General features: G+C 46.0%; 1 protein-coding gene across 5 annotated transcripts in view; it reads right to left on the bottom strand.

The window, feature by feature from the left end:
- ATP8A1 (ATPase phospholipid transporting 8A1) overlaps positions 1–23,960 on the bottom strand; it is a 203,316-nt gene that overhangs the window by 135,954 nt on the left and 43,402 nt on the right. For all 5 annotated transcript variants that reach the window (XM_083166445.1, XM_083166302.1, XM_083166374.1 and 2 more), the window contains exons 3-4: positions 18,756–18,870; positions 14,453–14,552 (exon numbers count right to left, since the gene is read on the bottom strand). In XM_083166445.1, coding sequence (XP_083022571.1) covers positions 14,453–14,552; positions 18,756–18,870 — 215 coding nt within the window. The remainder of the gene's footprint in view (positions 1–14,452; positions 14,553–18,755; positions 18,871–23,960) is intronic.

The following is a 23,960-nucleotide window of genomic DNA, read 5'->3' on the forward strand; positions in this document are numbered from 1 at the left end:
AGGCCATAAAGTGGATCGATAAGTAGCTTGTGACTGTTTCTCCTCAGTGTCTAAGGATGCCTGCCAATGGCTAGAAAACCAATCCTCTCCTGTTCCATCCAAGGTTCAATGTAAAACCATATGTTATTCACATTGAGAATACTAGATCCCGCCTGCTTTAATGAGCAACATCACTTCTTAACCCAAGGATCCATCAGCTTTTCTAACACCAAAGGGCCCCTTATCATTTGTAAAAGCTGCAAGAAAGCCATATCTGTAGCTAACTCCTCATACAACACATGTTGAAAGCATATATATTAGTATAATCCCGGCATCCCGGTCTTATTAGGTGTCATTAAAGGCATTTGATCTAATTAACTGGTCCGAACTAAAAAGCTGTACTGATCAGCAACATTTCTCATTAAAAAATTCAGCAAAGACAAATTCATTAAAAGTATGAATTGTGCTTACTGATCACCCTTAGGGTGGGATGTAATGAACTTCGGTAGATGTTTTGTTAAAGGAGCAATCATTTACAATGCATGGTTATGTCATTGCTCCTTTAAAAAATTAAATCTGAGTTCACACTGATTTGGTCCTATACCACCAACCCATGGCACCCCTGCAATGACCAGAAATATTTTGATTTGGTCCTATACCACTAACCAGTGGTACCTCTGCATCTGCCCAGACACACCCAGTTTGGGAACCAATTTGACGTAAGGTGGATGCCAGAATTACTCCAGTTGACAAGATACAGCAAATTAGTGGTTTACTCACTCATTTAGTCAAGGACTAACTACCATCCTGGCCATGGCTTGTTTAACCTGCTGCCATCAGGCAGACGCTAAAGGGCTATTCCCACCAGAAGCCTAAAAGTTTCTTTCCTCAAGCGGTTCACCCGTTGACACATAAACACCTCACTGTCTAGTCACGCCATAACCCTTTGCACATAATCTAACATGGTGTCCCCTCAGATTAACTTTCTATATGACTGTACATGTTCCCCCACCTGTTTATATTGTCTATTATTTATATAGTATGATGTTTACTTGTTACTCACCGGGCTGCTGCGCAGCATACCGAAAACAAATTCCTAGTATACGCAAGTATACCTGGCCAATAAAGCGGATTATGATTCTGATTAATTGTATGTCTATCTTTGTGTATCCTTCCTATTTCCCTATATATTGTAAGCTTGCGAGCAGGGCCTTCCTACCTCTATGTCAGTCTGTGATTACCCAGTCTATCACTGTTGATTCCAACTGTAAAGCGCAACTGAATATGCTGCGCTACTGTATATAAGAAACTGTACATAAATAAAATGTATTAGGGAACAGCTCTAGGTTTGTACTGAGGTATAATATAGTGCAGTGGTCCTCAACGCCCAGCAACAGTCCAGGTTTTTGGGCTACATATATTAGGTACAAATGAAGTCACCTGTGCCTATGCCTGGATAGCCTTAAAACATGTACTGTTGGTGTGATTTGAGGACCATTGATCTAGTGTATGGCAGGACCCCCATGCTTTTTTTGTTCTGCGACAGCAACATGGATTGCAGCTAATTGGATACCCGCCATTGTATCTTCATAACTAATGATGTTTCTTACTTACCATAGTAGATTATTGTGATTTGTTGTTGAATTATCATTATACTACTATTTAGAATTTAACAAGATTTACACAATTGTTAACTTGATCTTTTTCTCTTGTTAATACATAAAATCCATGAAGTTTTCATGTCGGTCTAAATAATCCAGTACTGTGCTAATACGGTTATACACTTTCATAATACGCAATAAAGGCAATACCCATCTTGGTATATAAAGATTAGGAAATCTCCAGACCTCACTTTCTCTGTCATCTAAGGGCATATAAACCAGAACCCGTAGTTCACTGTTTCCACCATAATAACTGAAATCAAAGGGTAGGATCGGCTTGTAGGATATACACACAGGACCGAACAAACCTCAGCCCCAGGGCTCTGAACACAAATTAGTTTCTTGGCAAAGGGTTTTATCATTAGGGAAATCCTATCTCTGTGTCAAACTGAGAGAAATATGCATATTTTACACCAGTGTTCTTGTAGGTGCTGACAGTGCAATTACTGTCAGACTGCAAGCCCTGCATATTCATATCCATCTACAATTTATATACTAAAGAATATGACAGTTTTAAATGGTAAAATCCTCAGTCCAAAGTAGCTTGTTTCAAAATAGAAAGAAAGAGGGGCGCTTCATGGTGCATAAATGATGTTTTAATAAAAGTAACAGGACACTTTTAAAACAAGCCAAAGGTTGCTCGTGCCAAACAATTCCTCACTGTGGGCTGGATACCACAATAGATATGTATATTTTACCAGGCACAATCAGCTACGCCATCAGGGGCACTGTTGGAGACACAAACAACCCACGCTGACACCACAAGGCGTACAGCGCGCCGGGACCCACACTGGAACAGAGGCGGCAGGAGAATCCTGGACAAGCAGCAGTGAGCCTCACCGAGGCCATGCCCTAGCGCGTTTTGTGGAACCATTCGTCAGAGGACTAATTATATATACATATATACAACACAACTACATATATACACAACACTTCATATAGAGGCCCAATTGCCAGGGTATTAAATATGTTTTTTTCACTTTGAACATTTCTGTGACAGAAATTGTTGAAAATTAAACCTTGAAGCTCCTTGTATTGCCTATGAAACAACCTCTATGTTAATGTATGCGCCACACTCACTGGTATGTCAACAAATGTTATTCTGTCTTATCTTTGTAATGAATAGAGACAGGATTATATGCAACATAAAAAGCTTGAAATATGCATGCAAATATGCATGAAAAATACTTAAAATATGCATGAAAAGTGTTAAAATATGCTACATTAAATAACAAAAAAATGATTTTTAACTTATTTAAAAATCAGCATAAAATTAGTTGCAAAAAAACCCTCAAAAATAGGCCCACAGCATCTGCAGATGTCTAGTGCTGTACACGAGATTTTTTTTCTTCCTGGCTGCTACAGCAGACTGCAGCGTCCTAGGCTCTTCTGGCATTAACTACACGGAACCTCATCTCCAGCGCTGATGAATCAAATGTCAACATAGCATGTGAGATGTGAGGGCGGCGCAGTGGAAGGCTTCCTCCCTGCGACGCATACTCACTGTGACCCGTCATTTCCTCTGCGCTGCGTGATGTCACAACCCTTCCGCCTACCTCCACTGCAGTGGAAGTCTGTCTCTTGGCGCAAAGTCCAAGGCAAGGGGCAGGCAAAGGTTCAGGAGCTTCGTGACGGCATCCTCCCAACTGACTTCTTAAAATGGATTGGCAGCCTAGAGCAATGTCAGACGTAGTCAGACGTAATGTCAAACGTAAGTATTTTATTGACGAAACGCGTTGGATTCTTTGCTACAGAGGATCTGTAATAAGTGTGTGGGATATCTCTTATATATTTAGCCAGATCTGTCACTCAACCCCTGTGGAGAACGTTCCTGTGTAGAACAGTTTCACTTTCATGTGTCTGACGTTCCACCCCCTTGACATCACCTCCCCCCGCCCAGCCAGGGCTACAGTACACGCCCACCATCCACCATTACTCCACAGCCACCATCCACCATTACTCCTGCACATCCCTACCCTCTGCCAGGACCCCCGCGACCCCCCCTCCCGCGATTTGCGGGACCCCCCCGCGACCACCCCTCCCGCGATTCGCGGGACCCCCCCGCGACCCCCCCTCCCGCGAATCGCGGGACCCCCCCGCGACCCCCCCTCCCGCGATTCGCGGGACCCCCCCGCGACCCCCCCTCCCGCGATTCGCGGGACCCCCCCGCGACCCCCCCTCCCGCGATTCGCGGGACCCCCGCAACCCCCCCTCCCGCGATTCGCGGGACCCCCGCAACCCCCCTCCCGCGATTTGCGGAACCCCCGTGACCCCCCCTCCCGCCATTCGCAGGACCCCGCACCCCCCCCTCCCGCGATTCGCGGGACCCCCGCTTTCCACCCTCCCGCAAGTCGCGGGACCCCCGCGACCCCCCCTCCCGTGATTCGCGGGACCCCCGCGAACCCCCCCTCCCGCGATTCGCGGGACCCCCGCAACCACCCCGGTATCCGGACTATTGTTAGACAGCACTTACATCGACACCATTAGTTCGACACCTCAATAGGTCGACATGGTTTTAGGTCGACATACCATTAGGTCGACATGTCATTAGGTCGACTGCTCATTAGGTCCACATGTTTTTAGGTCGACACTGCCATTAGGTCGACAGTGTCTATGTCGACAGTCAAAAGGTCGACATGGGTTTTTTCACTGTTTATTGAGCCGACATGTGCCGACAGGCGTTATTTCATGCCCTACTATCCACTAGGGCGTGGTGGGAGAATAAAATAGTGTGCCGAGCGCAGCGAGCGGCTGCGGTACACTTCAAACTGTGTCCATGTCGACTGTGTCGACATTTCGGCCAAAAAAAAAAGTGAAAAAAACCCATGTCGACCTTTTGACTGTAAACATAGACTCTGTCGACCTAATGGCAGTGTCGACCTAAAAACATGTCGACCTAATGAGCTGTCGACCTAATGAGCTGTCGACATAATGACATGTCGACCTAATGGTATGTCGACCTAAAACCATGTCGACCTATTGAGCTGTCGAACTAATGGTGTCGATGTAAGTGCTGTCTAATATCCGTCCCAGACCCGACCACCCCCTCCCGCGATTCGCTGGACCTCCGCGACCACCCTCTCCCGCGAAACGCGGGACCCCCGCGACCCTCCTGCAAATCGCGGGACCCCAGCGACCCCTCCCTCCCGCGAGCCCCCTCCCGCGATTCGCAGGACCCCTGCATCCTCCCCTCCCGGCATTAAAAGGGCCCCCCGCGACCCCCCCTCCCGCGATTCACGGCACACCCCCCCCCCCTACTGTGATTTGCGACCCCCCTCCCGCAATTCACGCCGCCCCCTCCCGCGATTCACGGAACCCCCCGTAGCGCCCCCCTCCCGCGATTTGCGGGCCCCCTCGGCACTTCTCGCGATTTGCGACCGCCCCCTAATTCACACATTCAGGGACCCCACCTCCCGCGATTCATGCCCCCCTCACGCAATTCACGGCACCCCCCACACCCCCCTTCCTGCGATTCGCAACCCCCCACGACCCCCCCTCCCGCGATTCACGAAACCCCCCGTAGCGCCCCTCTCCCGCGATTTGCGGGCCCCCTCGGCACCTCTCGCGATTTGCGACCGCCCCGTAATTCACACATTCGGGGACCCCCCCTCCCGCGATTCATGCCCCCCTCACGCAATTCAAGGCACCCCCCCATACCCCCCTTCCTGCGATTCGGAACCCCCCACGATTCATGCCCCCTCCCGCGATTCACGGACCCCCGCACCACCCCCCTGCGCCCACCCTCCCTTGATTCACGCCCCCCTCATGCATTTCACGGCAACCCCCCACACCCCCCCTCCTGCGATTCGCAGCCCCCCCACGACCCCCGCCTCCTGCGATTCATGACCCCTCCCGTGATTCACGGACCCCCGCACCACCCCCCCTTGACTCACGGCACCCCACGCGCCCCTCCCGCAATTCACGGACCTCCGCAACCCCCCCTCCCGCAATTCACTAACCCCGACAACCCCCCTCCCGCAATTTGCGGACCCCCCTTCCCACGATTCAAGCCCCCCCGCGCCCCCGCCCACGATTTGCGGACCCCCGCCCCCTCCCGCTAACCGCGGATCCCCACACACCACCCCCCCTCCCGCAATTTGCAGACCCCCCAGACCCCCTTCCGGCAATTCCACCCCCCAGCGGACCCCCGCGGCCCCCGCATTTCACGTACCCCCGTGACAATGGGGGATCCTGTACCACCACAAGCAGGTACCGCCCCAAGGTGGGAAATCCGGCCCTGGCTGCCGCACTGCAGGTTTCCCCACTGCCCTCTGCACCAGCGCCACAACTTTTATCAATGTCTTGCCCACATACCACTATTATACAGCCTCCTGCACTCATGCACGCTCACTCCCTCCCAGTGGGAGGAGACGCTCACCCACTGCCGGGAGCTGCATACTGTCCCCTACCCTCCTCCAGTTCTAGGGATGCCCATCGACCATCAATGATTTTCAAATAATCGATGGTTTATGGCCGATGTTGAATACTTTTGCCATCAATGTGGGAGGACACTGCCCTGCCTCCTGTTCTCCTGCCCCGTAACTTCCGCCAGTGGAGACCCGCTCACCCTGTGTTGCCCACATTCCCCTATCATGCTTTACCGCCCAGCCTCCTGCTCTCATGCACCCTAACTCCCACCCAGTCGGAGGAGACACTGACTCCTGTATTTCTGTGCTGCCACGCTGGACCCTCACCCACTGGCAGAAGCTGCACAGTGTCCACCACCCTCTTTAGTCCCCCGTATGCCCACACACCCCTATCACTACCCAGCTTCCTGCTCTCCTGAACCGTAACTTCCACCACTGGTCTGCTTCTCAGACTCAGGTATTATACACTAGTCCTTTTTAACTCTTCTTGGACAGCAACTCCCCAATGTAGAAGCCAGATCCCAAGGGCAACAAAACTGGCAATCTGGAACAAAGGAACAGAGGGGGCGCCTAGTACCGTTTTTAACTTTAAAAAAAGTATATGAACAATTCATAAAACGTAGGGATAAAGCATCCGTACCAAACAATTCGTCAGCTGTGGACATGGCTCAATATAAAACCCACTGGCACAACAGCTTCAAGAGACAGCCCGCCGTCAAAGGATGGTACACAGACTCACGGAACCCCGGAAGCAGCGCACCGCAATGTCCAGCAGTGTCAGGCGCAGCACGGGTCCCGGCGGCTTCTCCTTTGCCCGGTCAGTGGGGATCGTCAGGCGTCACTCTGGCCACGCCCCAACACGTTTCGTCGTCAGAGGGGAGTCAGCGTCACTGTGGCCACCCCTCTGATATATATAAATATATTATTTTTTATATTATAAACACTGCAGAATATTGCCTTTATTTCTTGAAGTAGCAATAGTAACGATTTTACTTTCTATAAACAAGCATGTTAAGTTATTTTTAAGCATGCACATAGAAGTCTACATTTAACTAAAAATCATTATCCCTTTTTCTTTGGTGCAAATACCAATGGCCAAATGACTGTGGTTGTCATGGTAGTCAAGTTAAACTTAATCAGTAATCATTAAGAGAAGCCTAAGGAAAGACACAAACACACAAAGGAGAAAACAATAATGGCCTGCCACAGTGATGGAGAAAACAAAACATACATTTTTGCTGATTTAATATATACAGTAGTAAGTTCATTATAAAATGGAATTTTGATAACTTTTAAAATAAGATGACAAGCGACAAAGGTTTGTTAGTTGACTTGTTCTTGATCTTCATTAATGTGTTATAAAGGTGCCGTTTTTGGAGACACAGAGCTATGGAGGGTCCTCACTAATACCCTTTTTTCACTGCTGCTAAAACCTTGGTAATTTCGTGATAACCCAGGTCGCGACTGAGTGAAAAAGGGTCCCCACCCAGTGACCCAGCAATCCTTTCCAGGTAGCTAACATGGTTGGTTTCGGGAAAGGCCTGAGTAATGCTCAGTGTAAACGAGTGGCCCGGGTCATCCGACTTGGGTTCCATTTACAACACAGGGAAAGCCAGATTATTTCATCTCCAAGTGCTGGCAAAAGAGAGACTGCACCTGTGTGAAGAGTAAAAGATGCTGACCTGGGAACAACCCAAATCAGAGAAGTTCCTGGGTATCCTGTATGCGAAGTGTGTTTCACATCCCGGGTCAAACAGGGATTTTGGTGGAAAAGTGCTATAACCTAAAGCCAATGGCTCATTCCGGTCCTCAAGAGAGCATAGAATGTATTTAATGGAGTCCAGTTAGTCCATTTTGGGTGAAGAAAAGAACCATAAATAAGCTGTCCAGCATGTTGGGAAGGATACATTTCAGAACAGTGTGTACAATTCATCACTCCACACAGCCTGACTTGGCAACTCATTTGTTAGCTTTCTGTGGCATAAGGCACAACATATTAACTGAAGTACTGAGGTAAAAAGAACTATGTAGTTTCACTTCTATACCATATTGAAGACTATAGTTTCAATGTTGCATGGAATAAATCACTGAACCACTTAGTGGCAATGTCATTTTTCCCAGCGTTGTCGGGTTTTTCTCTCTCTTTCCTCTTCTCTTTTACTTAGCCTCTCCATCCTCTGTTTATTTTCCTCATCTCTGACACACATAGGAGTACGGCTCACATGTCAGTATTCAACTGACCCCGCTGCCCTCGCCGTTTCCACCTTGCTGCATTTTTACAGCAATGTGGATACGGCATGTGCGGCTGCCAGAACAGCGAGACTCGCGGCTAAATGCAGAAGCTCTCTGTATTAGCCGGTAACCTCCTTGTGTGGGGGAATTCTCACCATCATCTGACAGCGAGGGTTCCTCCAGGAACATTTAATATGGTAAGCGGCCGGCGAAGGGGTTAAACGGCGAGGGTGGCTTGTTTTCGTCGATCCCCGCCGTTTAACCCCCACGCATGCCGCATTGAATACTGCCCATAGGGTCAGATGTATCAAGCTTAAAAAAGCAATAAAATGGAGAGTGATTAACAGCCAGCCAATCAGCTCCTACCTGTCATTTTTCAAACCCAGTCTCTAACATAGCTGATTGGCTGGCTGTTTATCACTCTCCATTTTATCACTTTTTGATACTTGATACATCTGGCCCTTAGCCTTTTTTCTCTCCAATTTATCACTTTTTGATACTTGATACATCTGGCCCTTACCCTTTTTTCTTTCTCCTTTTCACCCAAATCTATCTCTCTGCACATGTTACATTTGCCCCACCTGCAGTGCAACATGCTTTTGTCCATTTGAGAAATATTTAGTATTTGCGATCAACTCTGAAACCAGGGGATGCCAAACTGGACATCGAGCTCTATCAACAGTCCATGTTTACCAGTCCATTTGTACTTGTAGAATGTGTCAGTTAGGAATGAATGCAGCACGTTTGAAAATGTGACAGTAATGACTACAGGTTCCCATACACGCACCGATTTTCCCGGTGCGATGCGATGAGATGCGTGCTCCCGCTGCATCTCATCGCACAGTACAAAAAGTATGTGCTGCACATACTTTTTGTACTGACTTTTTAATGGAACGCATGCACAACACATGCAATGCGATGCGATTTAGCACAAAAAGTAGCGTGGTGGGAGAATAAAATAGTGTGCCGAGTGTAGCGAGCGATGCGGTGCACTTCAAACTGTGTCCATGTGACATTCGGTTAAAAAAACAGTGAAAAAACGCATGTCGACCTTTTGACTGTCGACCTTCCTAATGTCCTGTCGACCTAGACCCATGTCGACCGAACGATCCCAACCCATTCCAAATACCTGCCCCCATTAGTAATGCCACACATGCCCCTCACATTTCCACACACCAGCCCCCCTTAGTTATTCCACACACCTGCCCCTCTTTAGATATTCCAAACACTTGCGCTTCAGCCTTGAAGAAAATGGCACCGATTACAACCCCATCGACTCACCCATCCTCGGCGGCGCTGCGGCTGAGTGACATGCGGGCGGCTTGGTGCTGCTGTATGTGTGTCCGATGGCGGCTGTGTGTGCGCACGGCGTAGTCCTGCGGCTTTTCGCGCATGCTGGTGCCTGCTACGCACAGGCTGAGTGATGGCTACACAGGACTATGCTGCATGCACTCAGCCGCCATCGGACACACATACAGCAGCGCCGAGCGGCGGGACAGTCAGGAGCTGATCGCGGGCCGCATTGCGGGCCGCATGTGGCCCGCGGACCACCTGTTGCCCACCCCTGATCTCTATTTCTCTCTCTCTTCTAGAACAAAAAAAAAAGTCAGGCACTCTAAGAAATAACCCTTTCAGACATACTACCCTGTACAGGTTTTGAAAAATCCCGGGTCCATTGCAGGTGCGCAGGACCCGGGATTTTAGTCGACTAAAATCCCGGGTACAGCCTTTCAGACATTCGTTAGTTCAGAGATTATGCACTTGCAAAATCCCAGGATTTGTGCGTATGTCTGAAAGGGTTATAAGTAGGAATTTACTTCAATACAGATGCTGCTGTGCTATCCTGGATGGTCCTTAGACCCAGCAATAGAATATCCGAGAAGGCCGACACTCTGCAGACTGGTTAAAACTGTCCTTTATTTATCGAACGTTTTAGGGGTCAACCACCATCATCAGGGACAGCTGCACCATCATATTATGTGCCAACGTTTTGCTGCAATGCAGTGCGCCTTTTTAAGGAAGGTACAATGTGTATAGGAGAATACACATACATACATACCAATTGCCAAGAGGGATCATTTGTTTGATACGGCACAGAAGCTCTTGGTACTTGCAGTTGTGGCCAGATGTCTCTGATCATCATTTAAAAATAAAAGAACCTGCGCAATTTGTAACCTGCTGGCTTGTTTGTTTGGAAGCCAGTTCTTATTACCTTCTACTTTACTGAATGTCATTATTTAGTAGTAGCCAGGCCGTGATGATGTGGCTCTAACAAATAGGACTATTCAGGCAAGTTCTTGGCTCTATTCCCTACGAAAGCTTTGGATTACATTGTCAGTGCTTCTAGATAATAAAACCCAAAAGGTTGAAATAAACTTTTCTCCACTTGCTGTGAAAGCGACAGCTGATAATATTGTCTGTCATCACCGTTTATTTGTATGGTGCCACCAATTCCACAGTGCCAGACAGTTAACATACAATTACAAGGGGAGAGTTCAATTGTTTTGTGGGCACCCTGCACCGCAATACAAATTGTTGCTCGAATCGCGCACGCATATGGCTGGTGCCCAATATATCTGCACGCTCCATCTTGAAACCGTGATCTTGAAATGTGTGGAAGTTCTGGCTTTTCCCATATTTTTTTCGTCATGTCCAGTACTTTAGACTGGACTGCCTGCTTTTTGCAGGCTGAACTTTGTGCCATTGGGTGAACCAAGAGCAAACAAAATAAGCATCTGGCTCTGGAACAAATATTTGTATATCGCTCCATCTAAAGTGACCGAAGATCTACTCTGATGGGACCTAAAATATTTTATTTGTTCTCCATAAATACAAACTAACTATAATAATAAATAGAAATGTAATACAAATACAAGTCCAGTACAATGACAAATGGCAGAACACCGGTGAATTCAATTGGTAAAACGTGGTGATAGCAGAAAAGAACACTACGTTAGTTAAACATAATAGATACAAGGTAGACAGAGAGAAGCAGACATGAGATACGAGGAATTGGGGGCACTGCTTTTGAGAGCAATCTAAATGGATGGCTTTAATGGAAACAAAAGAAGCAATGGGACACAGATGAAAAATGCAGAGGGTGTAATAGGAATAGTCTAAGGAGGGGTAGGGTAGGGATTTTGGTAACGGAGTTCCACAGTTGGGGATCGATGTACCGGCTACCGGCTAAAAGAAGAGGACGGGCGTGCAGCAGCAGGACCCGACACAGCGCACCAGCCCCCAGCCGCCTCTGTGATCCCTGGCATCCAGCAGCACCTCTCCTGGAGGCCTGCTGCTTCCTCCAGCAGCCACAACCTCCTCCATCAGCCACGCATCACCGCCGGGAGCAGTGAAGGTACCTTCCGCAGGAGCCCCCGGACCCTTCACCGGCTACAGCAATCGCTTGGCAGGCCACCACACAGCAGAGATGTGCTGGGCCTTCTGAGCAATTGCTTTGAGTTTTCCAGCAGGGCCCTTATGTATTGCGGTCCCGTGGGACCACGCATACATATCGCTGTGTGGGCTATACACACAGCGATAGTCAGCCACTTTTTGAGTGATTTACTAAAATTATGTCAAATCGCTCAGAAAGTGGCTGAAAATCGCTCTGTGTGTAGGGTCCCAAAAAAGGGATAACAAAATGAGAGTTAGTGATCAGAAGTGGCGGACAGAGGTATAGATGGAGTGTATACACTGATGTTTGAGAGCTTTACAGGAAAACCTGCTCAAACTGACTTCTGAAGGGAATGGGTGGGGAACCAGGAAAGGACTTAAAGGGATTTGCTGCGGATGAGGAAGACCAGCATTACAGCTATATACTGCATGGATTTAAGAGGTAGAAGAGAAGCAAGCAGGTAGGAGATTGCAGTAAGCAGAAAAAAGTGAGCCAATGTACCAGGTAACTGAGAAAGGGATGAGTTTTGGCTATGTTATCAAGATGTGTGAGGTGTGTAGGTTGCAACTAAAGATAGAAGTCAAAGATGACACAGAGGAATTTCGAGAACAGGGGGTGTGGGATGTCAAAAGGTGTCATATGGAAGGGCTAATTACATTGGAACTTAATAACGGTTATGATCTCAAATTTAGAGTTACTAATAGGGTATCCAATTAGCCTTGAAAATGTATCGTCTGCAAAAAAAAAAAGGGGGGGGGGTTTGATGCTTTCTATACATTACCAGTATTTTTTTCTCCCTTTCTAATTATATCCCGTTTTTATCAAACTAAAGATTCTCCCTTTTCTTGCAAAAACACCCTGACACCCTGGGTAAAAAGAAATACTTCACATGGATTTGGTAAAGTGCCAGCATCAGGGCTCGTTGGAGAGCCACAGGCGGGTCAATTAGTTGCAGAAAATTACAGCAGCTATTTGCATATACAAGGTGCGATAAAATGAGCGATGCTGCTCATTGTAACCCTTATGAGCGATATTGCTCGTTTTATCGTCCAGTGTGTCTGCTGTAACAGACGAGCAATGCGTGCTCCTGTGGGTCATCCCTAACCGCCACCCCACCTCCCACCCCTATACATGCACAAACTGCAGAGGGGATCATTAACGAGGATCATAATACAACATGGCCCGTATTCCACCCCATCTTCCCCCTGCCTCGTCAGCATTGCAAGGGTGTATATACTTGCTGATGCCGGCAGCCCACCGGGTCCCCGTGGCCGCTTAAATCAGATCTGTGTGTATGCACATTACATGTTAGGTAGCATTGAGACATAGAGGGTAAAGGCCCCCATACACTAGCCGATTTTGGTCAGATTTCAGCCAGATCAGTCGGATCTGGCCGAAATCGGACCAAAATCGGCTAGTTTTGATGTCCCCTCAGATCCGATGCGCGGTCCCGTGCGCATCGGATCTGCGTCGGGTGGTCGGACCTGCTGCACGTCCGACCACCCGACTTGGGACCTAGTGGGGCGGCGCGGCGGTGGAGGGAGCAGGGGGGGCTGGGGACGCTGCGGGGGACAGCGTCTGTGCGGCGAGAAGGTAGAGGGAGCAGGGGGGGCTGGAGACGCTGCGGGGGACACAGGCTGCATAGAGCCGGGCAGGGGGAGCCGGCCGGGAGCTGTCAGTAATGAATAAAAAAAAAAAGCCCATACAATGAATGGGCGGCCTGTGATTGGCTGAGCGCTCTCTCAGCCAGTCAGCAATTGGCTGAGAGAGCGCTCAGCAGCCAATCACAGGCTGCCCATTCATTGTATGGGCTTTTTTTTTTTATTCATTACTGACAGCTCCCGGCCGGCTCCCCCTGCCCGGCTCTATGCAGCCTGTGTCCCCCGCAGCGTCTCCAGCCCCCCCTGCTCCCTCTACCTTCTCGCCGCACAGACGCTGTCCCCCGCAGCGTCCCCAGCAGCGGGGGACACAGACGTGTCCCCCGCAGCGTCTCCAGCCCCCCCTGCTCCCTCTACCTTCTCGCCGCACAGACGCTGTCCCCCGCAGCGTCCCCAGCCCCCCTGCTCCCACCTCTTAGCCCCCCCCCCCCCCCCCCCCCTGCTCCCCGGGTTTTTTTACATGTGATAAATCGAGACGATTTATCACATGTAAAAAATGGCACATCAAGTGCCAATCTAATCAAGCTCCCCCGGGGAGCAGCCGGGGAAGCTCAGGGGGAAGTCGGGGGCGACTTGTCCTAAGGACAAGTCGCCCTAGTGTATGGGGGCCTTAAGAGGAGGAGAAGCCATACAAGATTCAGAAGCACTAAAAGAATAGGGAAAGTGGAATAAGATAGACAAGGAGAGGGCACTGATGCATGAGTGTACAGTGTAAAGAAGAAGAGGCCAATCAACATTGTCAATAGTGGAAGAAAGGTCAAGGACTATGGCAGTGAAGAAGGACTCTTTAAATCTGCTTTTTTTAGGGGGAGGGGTGTAAGGTGAGGAGCGTACAGCAGGAATGAATGCAGAGGGAAAGATATTTGGAAAAAGGGAGTGGAGGAATTGTAAAGGAAAGGATAAGGTGAAGATAACATGGTCTGCATAACAGGAAGTAAGGATTGTAGGACGGAAAGGTGAACAGATGAGAATGTGTATGACGTGATTCTGTGATATATGGCTATAGTAGTGTTTACCTGATCTTGATATACATTGACATATACTAAAAACAGTGTATACATTATAAAGAAATGTAGCAGTCATTTGGAACAGGAGTGCAACACAATGTTGCTAATAGAGCAGGCAGTAAATCAGAGTGCATACAGACATTGTGCAGCTCACCTGGAGCAGGGCAATGAACAGGAAAAACGAGTTGGCTGCTCTTCTGAACTGAGAGTAGAGGAATCTTGGCAGAAACGTGATGGCATTGTACTTTGCAGTGCTGGGGAACACACAACAGCAGCAGGAGTTAGACACCAATACACTGTAGATATATTATCTTCCCATTCATAAAAGGTCGGTCCTATTAGGTGTAAAAGATTTGCAAGTGCGAATCATCACGGCACCGGGCACGCTTCATGGCGGACAGAATTCGCCTAAGAGTGCTCGCACCTCCATAGTGTTGTAAGCAATTTTAAGCGAATTCGGCAGAGCGAAGAGTGCGAGATCGGCTTCGGGTGCCGTTTCCAGCATTTCAATGTCATGGATTGGCACCTCGCACCCTTCGGGGCTAATAGGGTCGACCCCATAATTTGCTCCATACACACAACCTTTAGCAGTGTATAACTCATTTTTCATTTTGTGGTCAAGGAACAAAACCTGCGTTGAGTGGTTGTACACCGCATAACACTTGTTTTTTACCCCTTTTATTTTATATTGACCATACAAACAAGCTTGTGGTGCAGTACAAAAAACATGGAACCAGACTAAAGTTACCTTTTTGTTGCATTGTAAAAAATAAATGAGACTAGGATACTGCACTGATTAATGTGATATATGACACTTGTGTATTGTGTATGACAGAATCTGTATACAGAGCAGAACTAACCTGGAATTATTAAAAAAACTGTGGCTCCTACTGTACATTACAGAAACAGTGTTTTCCTGGTCACAGGCTCATAGGGTTTACACACGATACAGGGCTATTTTCAAAGCGATCTGACTTTATTTGACTAGTGTGTGTAGAGCCGATATTGCAAGCTATGTGCGGCCCACGCGTCGCTATAGCAGGAGATATATAACCAGCCTGCTGGATAAATCGGTACTTGTTTAGTTTCACGGCGGCCGAAATATCGGATGCGATATCGGCCGATATATCGGGCGTTGCGATTCGATTTTTTACCTGTTTATAACCCCACTATCCACTACACATGGGGGTTGATTTTATATAGTGTGGAGAGCGCAGTAATCCGCATCCGCTCGACACACTTCGGGCTCGCCACACTATATAAAATCAACTCCATGCCTAGTGGATAGTGGGGTTATGAACAGGTAAAAAATTGAATCGGATCGGCCGATATCGCATCCGATATGTTGGCCACCGTGAAACTAAACAAGTACCGATAAATTAAGTCAAATCACGTAGCAGGGGACCGCACAACTATCGTATTTTGTGCAGTGGGCGATACTGATCAGCGCTAACTTGCTTAATTTAAATCTCCCATGCTTAATCGCTATGGTTATTCGCTGGTGCACATCGCTGGCACTTCCTGAGTGATCTAGATTCCAGGAAGTTCAAGGGGAATCTCCCATGCAACCTCGTGTGCCAAGATAAGACGTGCCATTTGTCATGACTGGAGCAGAGATGTATGAGGACACATCGGTAAGTGCATTTAAAAATAAAAACTAGGATGGTAAGCACTGAAGCCCTAATGTTAAAAGGAATGGCTATTTCTCTTTAATTGGTTTTAAGTTGCACTTTACTGAGCAAATAACCTAATGCTAGAATGTTTACCTGTTATAACTAATGGGTGTGCTCAAAATCTTAATACAGATTTGTAAGTTCTAATCATTGTGCAATTTTATTACAGCACTAAGCTGTCTGTTCTTGTCTCTCGCCCACTTACAGGTTACTGTATATGTACCAGAGGTTGAAATGAAACTTAAACTAGAATGATCACTGTACTGTTCAAAGTGCAAACCATCAATTACATGTCCTAAATGTTCTTCTAACTGCTTGGAACAAATGTTTTCTTTTTCAAATATGTCACAAGAAATGACCAGTAACTGCCGTGTGCATCTACTCTATGTAAAGCAGGCATGTCCAACGTTGGCCCTCCATATGTTTTGAAACTACACATCCCAGCATGCTTTGCAATAGTTTTAGCATTCTCTAATAGCAAAACTGTAGCAAAGCATGCTGGGATGTGTAGTTTCACAACATCTGGAGGGCCAACGTTGGACATGTCTGATTGTAAAGGCTTAACAATCTTATTGAATACACTCCACACCAGCTATAGGCAATGTCCAGAACTCCAGCTGCTGCTGAACTACATATGCCAGTATTCCCTACCATAGGTTTAGCATGCCCGGATGTCTAGTTCCACAGGAGCTGGAGTGATGCAAGTTGCCTCCCCCTAAATAATCTGTATGGAAACAGAATCTGCTTTAACTGTATTAAGGAAGAAATGATTCAAATGTCTCTAAAGCTGGCCGTATACTTCATAATCTAATCATACACATAGCCTAAGGGTATGGGTCATAGGGTCAACAGGGCTTAAGTCGACACATGAAATAAAACGACACAAACATTAGGTCGACAACAAAAAGGTCAACATTAATTTCTCATGTTTTTTTGTCCCGAATGTCAGCGTAAGTCAACATAGACACCAAATCAGTGTACCACTGCGCTCCCCATGCTTCGGGCACAGTGCCTCACTGCGCTCAGCACACTATTATATTCCCCTCCATGCCCTAGTAGGGGTTGGGATCATTTGGTCTACAGCATGGTGGTCGACAGTCATTAGTTCAACACCATTAGGTCGACTTTGGAAAAGGTCGACATGGGAAAAGGTTGAGATGGTTCTAGGTCGAAAGGTCATTAGTTCAACAGGTCATTAGTTCCACAATGTCTAGGTCGACAGTCAAAAATTCGACATCTGGTTTTTCACCTTTTTTTACCTGAATGTCAACACAGTCGACATGGACATAGTTTAAAGTGCACCGCATGTGCTGGCTATACGTCGGACACACTATTTTATTCTCCCACCGCGCCCTAGTGGATGGTAGGGCATGAAATACCGCCTGTCGGCACATGTCTGCTCAAAAAACAGTGAAAAACCCTATTTCGACCTTTTGACTGTCCACCTAGACACTGTCGAACTAATGACCTGTCGACCTAGAACTATGTTGATCTTTTCCCATGTCAACCTAATGACTGTCTACCATCATGCTGTAGACCAAATGACCGCATCCCCCTAGTAGATGGTAGGGTATGAAATACTGCCTGTTTCTAAAAAAAATGTAAACTTATGTCCACCTTGTATCTATGCTAACATGCCAAGAAAAATGTAAGATCCAGCTTCCCTTACAGGGTTCCAAATAGTCAGGTCTGATTTGGCTAGGTACGTATGTGTACAAATGTAACAATGACCCCAATACTTGTCACTCAGGACAAGCAGCAGTCTAACCCCTCGTATGTGCCAATTTAGTCCTGCATAATGTATACACTGATCCTCAGAGATCTGAGGAGCACTTTTAGTAGAATGGAACATTTGCTTGGTATGAGTGCCAATGGCCACATTACTTATATGTATAATCATCAATTGGTGCTCCGTAAAAGTATAAACTCCCTGAGACATATTTATCTGTTCAGGGAAATATCACCTGTCACCGCAGTTATCACTTTAAGGCTGGTTGGTTCTAGAATAAGGCAGCCAGAAAAAGGAATGTCAGTCTACTGTCCAGCATCCATCCCAAAATGTTTAGAGTTTCTATTTAAAGGCAACACATGAGTCCATCTAAAAACATTTTGAGTGAATTATTCTATCTGGAGATACTAAAATACAAAAAAAAAGTTTAAACTACATATGGGGGTATCCAATTATCCCCAATGTTTAAACTGGGCTATCCTATTAGATCAACCAATAAAAGACAATTTTGCCCAGCTGCAGAGAAAACGGGGCTGCTTTATGCGACTTTGCGTCACCTGAACAAATCCATGATTAGCCACAGAATGTGCTGGTTTGTCTGGTGCTAATTAGATAGCCCCAGCGAGCATATTACCTGAGATCGGTGATAGGCTATCCCCCTTAATATAATATTTTTTCAAAATGGCTTTTCCTAACTTGACAGGTAGAGGGCTACGAAAAGCATCTCTTGACCTGTATGGCCGAGCAGAAAAACTTCTGTTATATTTCTAGAACTCTCCAAAAACTCCTCCATTACTATCATTACCAATTATAAAGAGGAGATGGCCAGAGGATGTTCATGTGATTAGCATCAAACCACAAGCACTCTCACCACGAGGCCCTTTAAATCCTATGTTCATTAGGCACTAGTTTTTGATGACTTATTATCATTATTATCTACTGAAACCACAGAATGACTTCCTCAACCGACTCAGACAAGAGGTTTATTTTTAGGCTCATGGAAAATGTCCCTTTTAGAAACCAGATTTTGGTATGGGAGAAATGCAGACCCTTACCTGACATGGTTGTTGCAGTATTTGATAAGCTGGGGCTGGTTGATAAAAATAGTTCTCATTTCTTCTTGATCAGCGAGTGAGGTCTTTTCAGAAACATCGTCAGTCTTTTCATAGCCTAGAAATAGATGGAGAACCATTACATAATCTACGGCATTAACACAAACTGGCAGAGTTCACAAGAAATATTCTCGAACGTTGTCTTTTTTTTTTGTGGCCTCGGTCTGTGGAATGAGCAACAGACATCTTGCTGTATTCCTATTAGTGGGAATGAATCATGTACTCCCAACACGGAGGTTGGGGATCTTCAAAGTTCTAATTGTACAGAGCCTGGCGATAGCATTTCTGTCATGTCTTATCTGTTCCACACAAAGCCATTTACAGCCTGTTACATAATGGACAGCATGGCACGGTGTCACAGGCAAAAAACTCTTATAGTTCTGCATCTTCAAAGCATCCCCCGCTTACCTTTGTGCAATGTTCACAATAACAAAAGCAGAAGCTCTCGGCACAAGAACACACCACTGTACCTGTTTTATATAGGGGTGTTTTCACAAAACTTTGTTAAATTGAAAGCGTTATTTTTTAAATTAAATGGACTAATTTTATTTAACCCCTTCCTGACAGAGCCAGTTTTTGCGTTCCTGACAGAGCCCTTTTTTTCAAATCTGACATGTCTCACTTAAGTGGGGATAACTTTTTTTTGCTTTTACTTATCCCAGTGATTTTGAGATTGTTTTTTCGTGACACATTGTACTTCAAATTAGTGGTAAATTTGGGTCGATACAGTCTGTGTTTTTTTGTGAAAAATACCAAAATATCGTGAAAAAATGGAAAATTTAGCGATTTGCAAAATGTTAAATTTTCTGCTTGTGAGACAAATAATCTTACCACTCAAAATAGTGAATAACTAACATAGGCCATATGTCTACTTTATGTTGACATCATTATTTCAACTTCCTTTTAATTTTTTGGGACACTAGGAGGCTTACAATATGAATAGCAAATTCTCAAATTTTCAAGAAAATTTCAAACACTGATTTTTTTAGGGACCAGTTCAGTTCTGATGTAACTTTGAGGGACTTGTATGTGAGACACCCCCATAAATGATGCCATTTCAAAAACTGCACCCCTCACAGTATTCAAAACAGCATTTTGGAAGTTTGTTAACCCTTTAGGTGTTTCACAGGAATTAAAACAAAGTGTAGGTGAAATTTCAAAATTTCTTTTTTTTTGCAGATTTGCAATTTTAATACATTTTTATAAGGAACACAGTACATTTTACTAGAGAAATGTGACTAAAAATTGATTCCCCCAATTCTTTTGTTTTCATAAATATCCTATATGTGGCCCTAGTGTGCACGGTGACCAAACCACAGGCTTCATAATAGAAGGAGCACCTACTTGATTTTGGAGCCTCCTTTTTATGAGATTATTTTTTAGGCACCATGTAGGTTTCAAGGCACCATAAGATGCTAAAAGTTAGGAACCCCCCCACAAGTGACCCCATTTTGCAAACTACACCCCTCAGGGAATTCATCTAGGGGTATAGTGTACATTTCAAACCCCCAGGGGTTTCACCAATTTTGATACAAGTGGGCAGTGAAAATGAAAAATTACATTTTTTTACACAAAAATGCAGTTCTGGCTCAAAATTTTTCATTTTCAGAAGGTATGAAGGAGAAAAAGCACCCCAAAATATGTGCCCCAATTTCTCCCGAGTACGGCAATGCCTCACATGTGACCAAAAAATACCAGTTGGGTGCATGGCAGGACTCAGAACGGAAGGAGTGATTTTTGGATTTTGCGGCTCAGATTCTGGTGGAATTTTGGTGGGTGCTATGTCGCATTAGCAAGACCCCCCAAGCACCAATACAGTGGAACCCCCCCACAAGTCACCCCATTTTGAAAACTACACCCCTCAGGGAATTCATCTAGGGGTATAGTGTACATTTCAAACCCCCAGGGGTTTCACCAATTTTGATACAAGTGGGCAGTGAACATGAAAAATTACATTTTTTACACAAAAATGCAGTTCTGGCTCAAAATTTTTCATTTTCAGAAGGTATGAAGGAGAAAAAGCACCCCAAAATCTGTGCCCCAATTTCTCCCGAGTACGGCAATGCCTCACATGTGACCAAAAAATACCAGTTGGGTGCATGGCAGGACTCAGAACGGAAGGAGTGATTTTTGGATTTTGCGGCTCAGATTCTGGTGGAATTTTGGTGGGTGCTATGTCGCATTAGCAAGACCCCCCAAGCACCAATACAGTGGAACCCCCCCACAAGTCACCCCATTTTGCAAACTACACCCCTCAGGGAATTCATCTAGGGGTATAGTGTACATTTCAAACCCCCAGGGGTTTCACCAATTTTGATACAAGTGGGCAGTGAAAATGAAAAATTACATTTTTTTACACAAAAATGCAGTTCTGGCTCAAAATTTTTCATTTTCAGAAGGTATGAAGGAGAAAAAGCACCCCAAAATCTGTGCCCCAATTTCTCCCGAGTACGGCAATGCCTCACATGTGACCAAAAAATACCAGTTGGGTGCATGGCAGGACTCAGAAGGGAAGGAGTGATTTTTGGATTTTGCAGCACAGATTCTGGTGGAATGAATGGTGGGTGCTATGTTGCACCAATACAGTGGAACCCCCCCACAAGTCACCCCATTTTGCAAAGTACACCCCTCAGGGAATTCATCTATGGGTATAGTGTACATTTCAAACCCCCAGGGGTTTCACCAATTTTGATACAAGTGGGCAGTGAAAATGAAAAATTACATTTTTTTACACAAAAATGCAGTTCTGGCTCAAAATTTTTCATTTTCAGAAGGTATGAAGGAGAAAAAGCACCCCAAAATATGTGCCCCAATTTCTCCCGAGTACGGCAATGCCTCACATGTGACCAAAAAATACCAGTTGGGTGCATGGCAGGACTCAGAACGGAAGGAGTGATTTTTGGATTTTGCGGCTCAGATTCTGGTGGAATTTTGGTGGGTGCTATGTCGCATTAGCAAGACCCCCCAAGCACCAATACAGTGGAACCCCCCCACAAGTCACCCCATTTTGAAAACTACACCCCTCAGGGAATTCATCTAGGGGTATAGTGTACATTTCAAACCCCCAGGGGTTTCACCAATTTTGATACAAGTGGGCAGTGAACATGAAAAATTACATTTTTTACACAAAAATGCAGTTCTGGCTCAAAATTTTTCATTTTCAGAAGGTATGAAGGAGAAAAAGCACCCCAAAATCTGTGCCCCAATTTCTCCCGAGTACGGCAATGCCTCACATGTGACCAAAAAATACCAGTTGGGTGCATGGCAGGACTCAAAAGGGAAGGAGTGATTTTTGGATTTTGCAGCTCAGATTCTGGTGGAATTTTGGTGGGTGCTATGTCGCATTAGCAAGACCCCCCAAGCACCAATACAGTGGAACCCCCCCACAAGTCACCCCATTTTGAAAACTACACCCCTCAGGGAATTCATCTAGGGGTATAGTGTACATTTCAAACCCCCAGGGGTTTCACCAATTTTGATACAAGTGGGCAGTGAAAAAGAAAAATTACATTTTTTACACAAAAATGCAGTTCTGGCTCAAAATTTTGCATTTTCAGAAGGTATGAAGGAGAAAAAGCACCCCAAAATCTGTGCCCCAATTTCTCCCGAGTACGGCAATGCCTCACATGTGACCAAAAAATACCAGTTGGGTGCATGGCAGGACTCAGAAGGGAAGGAGTGATTTTTGGATTTTGCAGCACATATTCTGGTGGAATGAATGGTGGGTGCTATGTTGCACCAATACAGTGGAACCCCCCCACAAGTCACCCCATTTTGCAAACTACACCCCTCAGGGAATTCATCTAGGGGTATAGTGTACATTTAAAACCCCCAGGGGTTTCACCAATTTTGATACAAGTGGGCAGTGAAAATGAAAAATTACATTTTTTTACACAAAAATGCAGTTCTGGCTCAAAATTTTTCATTTTCAGAAGGAATGAAGGAGACAAAGCACCCCAAAATCTGTGCCCCAATTTCTCCCGAGTACGGCAATGCCTCATGTGTGACCAAAAAGTGGCAGGACTCAGAAGGGAAGGAGTGATATTTGGATTTTGCAGCACAAATTCTGGTGGAATGATGGTGGGTGCTATGTCGCATTAGCAAGACCCCCAAAGCACCAATACAGTGGAACCCCCCCACAAGTGACCCCATTTTGCAAACTACACCCCTCAGGGAATTCATCTAGGGGTATAGTGTACATTTCAAACCCCCAGGGGTTTCACCAATTTTGATACAAGTGGGCAGTGAACATGAAAAATTACATTTTTTTACACAAAAATGCAGTTCTGGCTCAAAATTTTTCATTTTCACAAGGAATGAAGGAGACAAAGCACCCCAAAATATGTGCCCCAATTTCTCCCGAGTACGGCAATGCCTCACATGTGACCAAAAAATACCAGTTGGGTGCATGGCAGGACTCAGAAGGGAAGGAGTGATTTTTGGATTTTGCGGCTCAGATTCTGGTGGAATGAATGGTGGGTGCTATGTGGCATTAGCAAGACCCCCGAAGCACGGTGAAATTATGAACCTAATATTCCATAGATGTGTGGTATATTTTAAAACACTCCTTTATACATAGGCCGGGTTTGTCGGGGCAAGTGTCACACTGGAAAATAGTTTGCTTTCTTATTCCCTTTTTATAGCAAACTTTGCACCTTTTTTGTGTCCTGCCCTTTTTTCCAGTGGAGGGGATTTCATCAGGAAAATGCTGCCCTGGTACAATACGGGGGCCAGTACTAGAAGTACTGGGGCCCTCTGCCTGCTGGTTCCCAAATATTAGGCCCTTTATGACTTCCTCTTGAAAGTGCATAAATGTCCCCCTCTGGCCGGTAGAACGGAATAGCACGTAAGCGTTATACAGTGCCATCTGGATGATATACACGGCCACCTTCTTGTACCAGATTTTTGTTTTCCGCAGGGCACTGTACGGCTTCAGTACCTGATCTGAAAGATCCACTCCGCCCATGTACCTATTGTAATCCAGGATACAATTAGGTTTTGAGGTGTGGGTACTGGTACCTCGTACAGGGACGGAGGTGGTACTGTCTCCGTGAATTGTTGTCAGTATAAGGACATCCCTCTTGTCCTTATATTTGACCAACAACATATTTTCGGTGCATATTCCCCTGCTTTCACCCCTTCTCATTA

Source organism: Crinia signifera, chromosome 1, assembly GCF_055691185.1.
Source record: "Crinia signifera chromosome 1, ASM5569118v1, whole genome shotgun sequence".
Lineage (NCBI taxonomy): Eukaryota > Metazoa > Chordata > Amphibia > Anura > Myobatrachidae > Crinia > Crinia signifera.